This window comes from Triticum urartu, chromosome 7, assembly GCF_003073215.2.
Source record: "Triticum urartu cultivar G1812 chromosome 7, Tu2.1, whole genome shotgun sequence".
Taxonomy (NCBI): domain Eukaryota; kingdom Viridiplantae; phylum Streptophyta; class Magnoliopsida; order Poales; family Poaceae; genus Triticum; species Triticum urartu.
Genome location: NC_053028.1, coordinates 241,750,122 through 241,760,765, shown reverse-complemented (window position 1 = coordinate 241,760,765; position 10,644 = coordinate 241,750,122). Strand labels below are relative to the sequence as shown.

At 47.2% G+C, this 10,644-nt stretch overlaps 1 protein-coding gene across 3 annotated transcripts; it reads right to left on the bottom strand.

Annotated features, from left to right (window-relative positions):
• Positions 1–937: 937 nt before the first annotated feature.
• On the bottom strand, positions 938–10,357 carry LOC125520830 (pentatricopeptide repeat-containing protein At3g22470, mitochondrial-like). Of its 3 annotated transcripts, XM_048685861.1 has the most exons (5): positions 7,460–10,357; positions 7,340–7,383; positions 6,661–6,884; positions 5,428–5,598; positions 938–2,249 (listed from the first exon to the last, which is right to left on the bottom strand). In XM_048685861.1, the coding sequence occupies exon 1, from the start codon at positions 10,288–10,290 to the stop codon at positions 7,753–7,755; it is 2,538 nt and encodes an 845-aa protein (XP_048541818.1). In that variant the 5' UTR covers positions 10,291–10,357; the 3' UTR covers positions 938–2,249; positions 5,428–5,598; positions 6,661–6,884; positions 7,340–7,383; positions 7,460–7,752. The 3 variants fall into 3 exon arrangements, with proteins under 3 accessions (XP_048541818.1, XP_048541817.1, XP_048541819.1); XM_048685860.1 differs by lacking the exon at positions 938–2,249 and having other exon boundaries at positions 4,830–6,884; XM_048685862.1 differs by lacking the exons at positions 938–2,249; positions 5,428–5,598 and having other exon boundaries at positions 6,398–6,874.
• Between the last annotated feature and the right edge of the window lie 287 nt (positions 10,358–10,644).

The following is a 10,644-nucleotide window of genomic DNA, read 5'->3' as shown; positions in this document are numbered from 1 at the left end:
GCATCAGGGGTCAGCTTTGAGCCCTTATCTTTTTGCATTGGTGATGGATGAGGTCACAAGGGATATACAAGGAGATATCCCATGGTGTATGCTCTTTGCGGATGATGTGGTGCTAGTTGACGATAGTCGGACGGGGGTAAATAGGAAGTTAGAGTTATGGAGACAAACCTTGGAATCGAAAGGGTTTAGGCTTAGTAGAACTAAAACCGAGTACATGATGTGCGGTTTCAGTACTACTAGGTGTGAGGAGGAGGAGGTTAGCCTTGATGGCCAGGTGGTACCTCGGAAGGACACCTTTCGGTATTTGGGGTCAATGTTGCAGGAGGATGGGGGTATTGATGAAGATGTGAACCATCAAATCAAAGCCGGATGGATGAAGTGGCGCCAAGCTTCTGGCATTCTCTGTGACAAGAGAGTGCCACAAAAGCTAAAAGGCAAGTTCTACAGGACGGCGGTTCGACCCGCAATGTTGTATGGCGCGGAGTGTTGGCCGACTAAAAGGCGACATGTTCAACAGTTAGGTGTGGCGGAGATGCGTATGTTGAGATGGATGTGTGGCCACACGAGGAAGAATCGAGTCCGGAATGATGATATACGAGATAGAGTTGGGGTAGCACCAATTGAGGAGAAGCTTGTCCAACATCGTCTGAGATGGTTTGGGCATATTCAGCGCAGGCCTCCAGAAGCTCCAGTGCATAGCGGACGGCTAAAGCGTGCGGAGAATGTCAAGAGAGGGCGGGGTAGACCGAATTTGACATGGGAGGAGTCCGTTAAGAGAGACCTGAAGGATTGGAGTATCACCAAAGAGCTAGCTATGGACAGGGGTGCGTGGAAGCTTGCTATCCATGTGCCAGAGCCATGAGTTGGTTGCGAGATCTTATGGGTTTCACCTCTAGCCTACCCCAACTTGTTTGGGACTAAAGGCTTTGTTGTTGTTGTTGTTATGCTCTCCTGTAATATTCAAACAGCCGAATCAGATCTCTCTAGTGAACAAAATGCAGAACAAAGGTGCTGACTAAATAAGTGGAAAAAGTCCATGGCTCTTTAGTCTTTAGATTATGTAACAGACTGACAAGGACCCGTGAGTTGCAGCTAACCAAAAATTTAAAAAAAATGTAGATAAATCAAGATTCAGTTGAACCATTGTGAATTTGCTATCAAGTAAACGAGACCTATAAACCATTGCCAGATTACAAACAAATACGGCTTTGCTAACACCAATAGCAGATTGCTCAAAGATAAATAAATGACACTTCATACAAGCAGACCAAGGTAACATAAGATTAATCAAATGGTGTCAATACAGGGTGACCGTCATAGAATGCAGAGTCTGAACACTGCGTGATAACTACATGAGCATCCCCAACAGCAGCCCTAAAAATGCAGCTGTGCCCAAAAAAATGCTTTTTAGGTCACTTGGGGTGGGGGTCAAATAAAACGCCTCCAACAGCAGCGCTACAGGTATATATGGTGCCCAAAAAAATTTAGGCCGTGCCCAAAAAATTGCTACAGGTGATGCAAATTACACATCACCACTAACAGCTGCCCGAAAACCAAAAGGGCTGCGGCGGGAACCCCAACACCCAAAGTGAAACTTCACCCCACAGCTGCCGTCGCGCCCAATTCCGGCCGCCCTACGCCAATGGAGTCATACGAAGCAAGCCTTACCCCTGCACAGTGCAATGCAGAGGGACTGTGTCGAACCCATGACCTCTTGGCACAAGTGGGCAGATCCTCCCCACTGCGCCAGACAGTCAAAAGATCATATAAACTCAATGGTCCCAAAAATATCCTAAATCAAAAGGGAAGCAGCAATATTAGAAATTTAACTAAGTGCACATTGTTCTATTTGACAACAGAGGTCTAATTGATAAAATGAATCAAAGCTATCAAATTATTCTTTCATGCCAAAAAAATTTGAGGCGGAAGAAATTGGCACATACTGCACGATGTTTGAAACTACCAGATATGCAATGAGATGACTGCACAGTATGGCCATAGCACGAAGGCTAGATCCCAGAACAGACAGAGGAGAAAGGAGAGACCAAGGACTCACCTAAGTAGTGGTAGCCGAGGAGGCAGTCGTGGGAGCCGACGCTGAGATTACGAGATTACGGGGTGACAACCCCATTGTCTCATCGGCACTGGAAGCAAGGTGGTGAACCACCGTCATCCGAGACCGTGACAACGACCACCAGGTCATGGAAACGAGAGCTGCAGGTCTGTGTGCACGTGACGCCATGACCAACCTGTTCACACGTCAAGATTAGTTGCTACCAAACATCCCGGACAACGGGAGAGATAAATAAGGAACATGTTCTTGATGGTTAGAACCTGAACCTAAACCATGCCGGGTTAGGGCAACTCCAACGCGGATCAACAAATCGCCACTAAATGTCCGGACTGGACTGTTAGGACATTTTTTTTGCCATCCAACAAAGGTCACCAAATTTGTCCAGACCGGTCCGGATGTCCGAAATCCCACAAACTGGAACCAAACGTTGGGGAGGTTTACAGGCGTCCGGACGTTCGCCGCGTCAGACTCAGACACGCCCGACCGACCCAAGAACCCCATCCAAAGCACGCACATTTGGACATTCCCACCACTGTTTCCGCGGGAAAGCCCACCCTTTCCCACTGCCTCCAACCCCCCCCCCCCCCCCCCCCCCCCACACACACACACACACGCACGCACGCACACCACCACCACCAACACCGTTCAGGCGCCACCGTGATGGAGCCAGAGGACCCCGACCGTGGTGGCCGCCCGCAAGGCCGCGTCTGCGGAGCGCAGCACCCGCCATCACAGGGCGAATAAGAAGGCGGGGGGTTCATCGGCGGCCGGTCAAAGTGCGCCGCCACCCTGGTGTCGCCCAGGCAATCGACGTTGTGGCCATCCCAGCTGAAGCCACTCTACTACTACGCCTCCCAGAACCTCATTCCACAGCAATCGCCGCAACAGTCCACGTCCTCCTCCACCTCCAGCCATCAAGTCTCACCGTCGACCTCAACACCGACTATGCCTTCACGGAGTCGCAGTCACGGGAGCTTGTCCGATCACGGATGGCGGCTGTGGACTGCTCGTCCGTCGATGCCCAATCAATGTTTGCCGGAATGCCCCATCCAAGCGAGACAGCGGTAGCCGACGAGGCGATGATGAACATTATCCACGACGAAAGCAGCTACGAAGACGAATAAGTGGATGACTCCTAGCCGTAGAAACAACCACAGTAGGACACCCAACAAACATGCACCCAGCAGTTGGACACCCAGCAGCCGCACATGGATCCGGATGAGCAGTGGGCGCCGGGCGTCGACCCAAAGAAGAAGCAGAGGGACTAAATTTCTCCCCAAAGGAGGATGAATTGTTGTGAGGCATTGGTTGGCCACTAGTAACAGAGCGTGGCATTTTAGCAAAGCATGCATATTTGGTTTCACGAGCAAAAGCACTACAATCCCTACCACAAGGAAGTGATCCATCAGCGCAATTCAAAGTCGCTCAACCATCAAATGTACAACATTCAAAGAGGGCATCAACAAGTTCTGCAGCTTTTACAATTAAGTGAAAACCTGATGGCCAAGTAGCGCGGCAATCCAAGATCTCATAAGTTGTGTGCCTTGTTGCTCTATGTGTTGGTCATTTCATTGATTTGCTCAATGTTGCAACTTGTTGACCATCCATTGTCTTCCTTTGCTAGGTCGTACGTGCATGCACATTATATCACAAGATGGAGAAGAAGCACTTCATCTATATGCATTGTTAGTTGAAGTTGAATGGGCAAAGCAAGTGGACCGCCTTGATTGCCAATTCCGTCAACGTCATGCTCAATGAAGACGAAGGTGGTGATCCAACCGTTCCAAGACAAGATGGACTTGCTTTGGCCAAGAAGGTGATTAGGAACCAGGGAAGGAAGTGGGAGGAGGGGAAAAAGAAGGGAGAAGGGGCGGCGGCCAAGATGACGAAGAAGTTCAAGGACATCATGACGAAGGAGGAGGCAAGTGTCGCACGCAATGAGGTGAAAGAGGGAAATAAGGGGGAGAGATTTGGCATCTTCATGGAGATGCAAGACAAGAAGCTCAAGCTCCAAGAGAAGAAGCTTGAGATCAAGGCCGCTTCGGAGGACTCCAAAATGTTGTTCGTGAAAACGTCGGACTTGGATTCCGATGCGGCGAAGATTGTCCAAGCCTAGCGTGTGAGCATATTGAAGCGCTTCGCGCAAAGGGAGGAGGCCGGAGAAGCCAAAGAGTGAGGTCTTTGCCACAGACAGCCGGAATGGGAGCCGATGAAGGTCTTTGACATGGACAGCCGGACTAGCAACTTTTGGAATCTGTAAAAACATATTGAAGATCCGGTGCATATGTTTGCAACTATTAAACGTATGCTTAAATTGGTATTGATCTAGATATGCATGTCAAATGGAGGAGGCTGGACCAGGGGCGGACATTTGGTGATTGTGGTTGGATGTCTCCACCCCTATCCCTGTCCATAGACATTTGGTGAGGGCTGTTCTGGTGATCCGCGTTGGAAATGCCCTTAGTGAGCCATTACCATATCTAAAAGCAGGAGTTTGAGTGTCCATCTAAGAGCATCAAATATATATGTAAATACCAAGAGAAGATAAGCTACTATCTAGTATTATATGAATCTATGAACTGCAATAAGGACTGCATAAGGATGTATATAGACATACTGTAGAGTGTAGATTCACTCATTTTGTTATGTATGTGTCCGCATTAGAATCTCTAAAAGACTTATATTTAGGAACGGAGGAAGTACATCTTTGCTAAAACCAATAGCAAGTTGCTCATAGATAAATCGCACTTCATACATGCAGACCAAGGTAAGCATAAAATCCTTCAAATGGCGTCTATACAGGGTGACTGTCATAGCATGCAGAGTGCCAGAGAGAGATTGAAGACTGCGTCATAACTACTTGAAATTACATGACTATGCATAGTTAGGAAGCTCATTCCCTTTCAGACATAAAGATAGTTTAACAGTTAACATACAATCTTGCAAGCGCGGCAACTGGAGGTGAAATAGATGTTTCCTTGTATATTACAGGAGACACATGTCAACCTGAATTGAATCTCCAATTTGAAACTTAAGTTTTCAAGGTGCAGCAAGTGCAGTAAAAGATTTGTTCCTTCCATATCAAGTTCTACACCCTAGGCAGTAGCACACCAAGATCCTAAATAAATATCAAACCATCACAAATAGCGTAAAATAGCACAAGGGCCTAATCACCACATGGGGCAATTCATCAACAAGATCATCACAATCACAAGACTGGTGGGCAGAAGACCACCACCACAGACAACATGACCACATAACCAAACCCTATGATTGGCTCGATAATCAGCCATGACTCAATGGCTGGATAATCTCAAGGCATAAGGGAGAGAGGGAGGAGACCAGGAACTCACCAGAACCAAGGAAGAGGCGACCACCGCTGTCATGAGGCTGTCATCACCCTGCAGTGCAGAAGCTGAAGTAGCTGAGGAGGTAGTCCACCGAAACTCATTGTTGTTGAACTCACCAAGAAAGACGAAAGCGGCCCAAATTCCTATAGGCAGCAGCAGAGCCTAGGCATTGGCCTACAATCAAGAGGAGGAGCTAATCAAATCAAAAATCTCAAAGAATGCCATTGTGGGATAAGGTTGGGTTTACATGCCTATAACAAAGAAATATAAAATACAGTTGTTTTTGCCATTCTGTGCAGCAGGCTATAATTAACATAGTGTGCTCTTACAAAAACCGCATGTTGTTTGCCTAGTGTTGTTCACAAGCCAAGATGTCCACTGTTCATGGGCCAAAATATCCACAACTTCTAAATTGCTAATACATGAGATACGTGGATCCAAAGTACGTACATGAATAAAACAAACAGGCTTCTAAACAGCAGCAAAACAAAAACTCGTTAAGATTACTCTTACAACCTAGATTCATATATTCACAAATACAGTGGAGATGTCAATTACAGTGAATAATCAGAAGACGCGGATAATAGCTTTAATGAACATCTATATAAAATACATGAGGTGCTCTCAGCTGTACGTGCTCAAGCACACACTAATCAATCAAAATTATCCAACCTAAGGAAAAGATAATTTGTAGCTCTCTTAACTAACTATGGGTAGCATAATGCCAAAAGAATGATATATGTCGTGAAAGGCAGAACAGAATCCTACATGATCATGCATATAGGCAGCACAACATAGTAGCCACAGAATCTTGCAAAGCACAAATATTGTGACATATTTCATCAGCAAAAAAGATTATCACAATAACAAGATTGTGGTGGCCGGAAGACCACCACCACAGATCCAAACACCGAATCATTGGCTGGGTGACCTGCTCTACACTCGGCCACGGCCTGATGGCTGGACCATCACATACGGCAAAATATAATTAATTAGTGCTTATACTGTACACATGCCATCCTCCTCAGAAACCTACAACTAAAATAAACACCAGCCATCGATAGCTTAATTAACAGTCTTAAATTAACCTTGGACTTTGAGTGGAGGTTTATACTGTTTGAGGGTTTGGGTAATGTGGTGGTATTTTTGCATCACAAATGTCTAGGCTACTGAACTATGTGTTACACAAAGCATGGCATATGCTTTTTGTTTAGATGATTGCTACTGTAGTTACACCTGTTATTTTCAAAATGAATCATGCGTCTTTCTGGGAAAATCCAAGTTATGCTAGTCAGCTAGTGTCACTTTCAAATTTCAGCTCATAATACATCTTTCTGAGAAAATCCAGGTTATTCTTGAACTGGAGGCAGCTGAAGCAGATCATGTGGAGTATCTCCGCTGCTCTGCGACATGGCTTGGGTGGTAGATGGACATGGGCAGCCTGATGAACCTGAAATGACCTTGATCCAGCGATGAGAAGGCAAACTTGTCAGACAAAAATGAAGATACAATCATTCTGAATCAGAATCTTAGATCAAAGATTGCAGAGCAAACATGGACTAAGGAACACAATCTATCTCTCAGTGAAGTGCTGCAAAACTGATTTTACCAAGAATATTTCTGACAGTGTACAATACTAAACTGAGCATTCAGCTATGACCATATCATATATTTTCATATCTAGCATTGTATATTTGGATCACAGACCATCACAACAGCCCAAAACACTAGAAATTGCAATTGCTTGATGACCATGGGCACATAGAGCATGAGAGAACAGAGCACAGCTATTCTAAATAATAATGCAGTAGCATCTGTGTCACAGAGAACAGGCACACAGTAAAACTATGATGGCAACATGGAGACACATAACAACATGAAGATTGAGGCAGGGCACTGTCATCTAATTACTTACACCTTGTTGAAGAGGTAGGCCTTGCCATGCTTGCAGTGGAACATCTGGCGAGGAAACAAGATGAATAAAAATGGAGAAGGGATGTAAATGGAGATGAGAGACATAGGAGGAGACCGAGACCTTGGAGACAATGCGCTGGGCATAGGCAAGGTTGGAGTCGCAGTGCTTGCAGCAGTAGATGGTGCCCGTTGGCGCAGGACCCCGTCGCTCACACGCCCTGACCGATTAGTCTCGTCTTCTTCTTCCTCCTCCTACTCTCTTTTCTCTGGCCGGCTAATTGATATCTGCTTGCTTGCCTCCTCCAGGCTAGCGACCATTGTGTCATCTTCATGCCAATGTCCCTCATCGACACCAAAAACTTTGATCGTGTGGCTAATGTTTTCAAGTAGTCATGTGATTATGAAATTTGGCTATTACCCAGTATCTAAAACTTTGATTGTATTGCTGTTGGCAGGATCAATAACTGTCTCAACAGGCACATGTCTAAACTTTGGGGATCTATTATTGCTCATAGTGTTGTACGTTATGAGCATTAAGAACTCGAGAAACATACATTTGTCAATATCAGCAACTCTACCCTGGAGGTCATCCTCCATCTCCTTGGAAGCCCAGTCAAGTATATTCATTGTAGCTTCATCAAAAGCAACAGAATCTTCTCTGAGCTTCTCAGCCCACAAAAGGGCTCGCCTTCCAAGACCTTGCTTACAGAAATGAGAAAAGAAAACATTAACTGTGATGGTGTTGGGTTGAAAAGCCATCTTAATCAGTTTACCAGTGAGAATCATAGCTCGATCAAGGACATCATTGCAAATGCCATCCATCAGTGTGTTGTATGTAACTGAATTAGGTGTGAAACCAACAGCAACAAGTTCATCCAGCACTCTCGCTGCTCGATTCATCGAATGGTTGTTGCAGAGGCTATGAATCCAAATATTATATGTGAAAATATCTGGATCACAGCCATCTGCAAGCATCTTGTTCATGAAAATCATGGCACCGTTCATATCCTGGGCCCGGCAATATGCATTAATAATTGTATTGTATGTCACTACATCAGGAGTTAAGCCACTACTGCGCATGTCCAAGAAACGGTTATTCACCATATCCAGCCTTCCTTGTCTGCAAAAACCATCAATCAGAATGTTGCTTGTGAAAACATCAGGAACAAGACCACTCTGCCTCATCTTCTGCTCTAGTTGCAGTGCTTCGGCCACATGGCCAACCCTAACAAACGCAGATATCAGAGAGTTGTAAGTAATATTGTTCGGAACAAGACCTCTTCTTGTCATCTCCACAAATGCCCGATAAGCCTCATTTACATGATCTAATCTGCAAAGGCCACTGATATATGCAGAGAAAGCGATAAAATCAGGCTGCCCACCAACTTTCAGCATATCATCCCAGCATTTCAAGGCACCTTCTACATTACCAGACCTGAAGCATGAATCCATGTAAACGGTAAATGAGGTACCAACAGAATATCCCTTACTAATCATATGTTCTAGCAAAAGCTGTGCATCATCTAGTCTTCCTTGATTGCATAGACCCAGTATCAAGTAATTGAAAGTGGAGGATAAGGGTGCAAGGCCTATCTCTTTCATAAGCTTATATAACTCAAGAGCTGCTTCTTCAAATCCCTCCTTGCTATATGCAGCAATCAAAGCATTAAAACCTGCAACACTCACTGGAGCACCCTGCTCGATTGCACAACACACAAGCTGCCGGGCATCATCCAATCGTCCATCCCAACAAAGCCTACAGATCGTCATATCTACATTGTCTGCTGATATCTGTGAACCAAACATTTCATACAGCTCCTGCTGCTCATGTGCTAAGTGCGCGGTCTTTCCAAACTTGTATGCTCCAGCAGAAAGAATGTTGAAGGTGCAGCAATCTGGCAGCAATCCCCTCTCCTTCATCTCTCTGTAGGCGGCATCAGCCTCATCCATCTGCCCAGTCTTTGCATACCCATCGATTAAAACATTGAAGGTGATTGTATTTGCTTCGACCCCCACCGCCACCATCTCATCGAACAGCCTCCTTGCCTCCACCATATTCCCATCACGGCACCGTACATTCACCAAAATGTTATACGTCACAACAGTCGGCTCGCACCCTGACTTGTGCATTTTTTCAAGCAGCTCAAAAGCATCCCCTGCCTGCCCAAACACACAATGTCCCTTGATCAGGATGTTATAGCTGCACGCATCAGGGGTAACATGGAACTTCCACATGACACCAAGCAATCCCGCAGCTACAGGGATGAGCCCCATGTGGCATAACCCTAGGATCATGGCGTTGAAGATGGGGAGGCTCGGCCGTGGCCCCATCGCTGTCATTTCCACGAACACCTTCCACGCGGCCTGGACGTTGCCCTCGCGGAACAGCAGGCGCAGCAGCGTCGCGAGCGCGGAGAGGCTGGGCGTTTTCCCAACGCTGCGGATGCGTGAGAGCACGACGAGCGCCTCAGCCGGCATGCCGGCGGCGAGAAAGGCGTGGAGCGCGAGGCGGAGGGCCGCGTACGGGGCGCCGCGGGGGGAGGCGCACCAGGCGAGGAGATGCGGGGAGGCGGCCGGTAGGAGGGCGGCGAGGAGGAGGGATGCGAAGGGGCGCAGCGCCGGGGACAAGATGGCGAGGCGGGAGGCGGCGGCGAAGCGGGCATGGAGCGGGGGGGTCTGGGAGGTGAGGGTGCGGAGAGCTAGGTGGCATTGCAGGGAGGACTTGAGGAAGCGCGCGAGGTCGAGGAGAGAGTCGCGGCGGAGGGAGGTGGGGAGGGAGAGGTGCCGGGGAGAGCCGGAGGGGAGAAACTGCGCCGCGGGGTCGTAGAAGGAGCAGAGATGGGAGGAATTGGTGCCGCTGGTGGTCGTGGTGGAGAGTTGGTGGTAGGGGGATAAGGAGAAGAAGAAATGCCGCCGCCGGGATGGTTTCGCCGCCGCGACGAGGTGGCGCATCGGGCGCCGGCGGCGGAGGAGAGTGGGAGAGGGAAAACTGAGGGCAGGCGGCAATGGCTTCCGCGCACTTGAGGTATACGGGTTGACTATGAACATGATGCCAACTCACTCACTATGTACCGTTGGATTCAAGATGGAGCGACCAGATCGAAGCGACTGGCCTTGCCGTGCGTCGCTTCAAGGTTTTTGTCGTTTCCAAACAAAATGCAATTTTGTTTTTTATGTAGGTTGGCACATTATGATTTTCCTAGAAACATAGAGCACGCCATAGTTTCAAAACTAAATGTTACTACGTCAAAACATCTTACATTTAAAAACAGAGGGTGTACAAGACATGTGTCTATAACCCCTAAA

Coding starts and splice junctions, on each gene's coding strand:
- LOC125520830 (XM_048685861.1), bottom strand. CDS start 10,290: ATGCGCCACCTCGTCGCGGCGGCGAAACCATCCCGGCGGCGGCATTTC.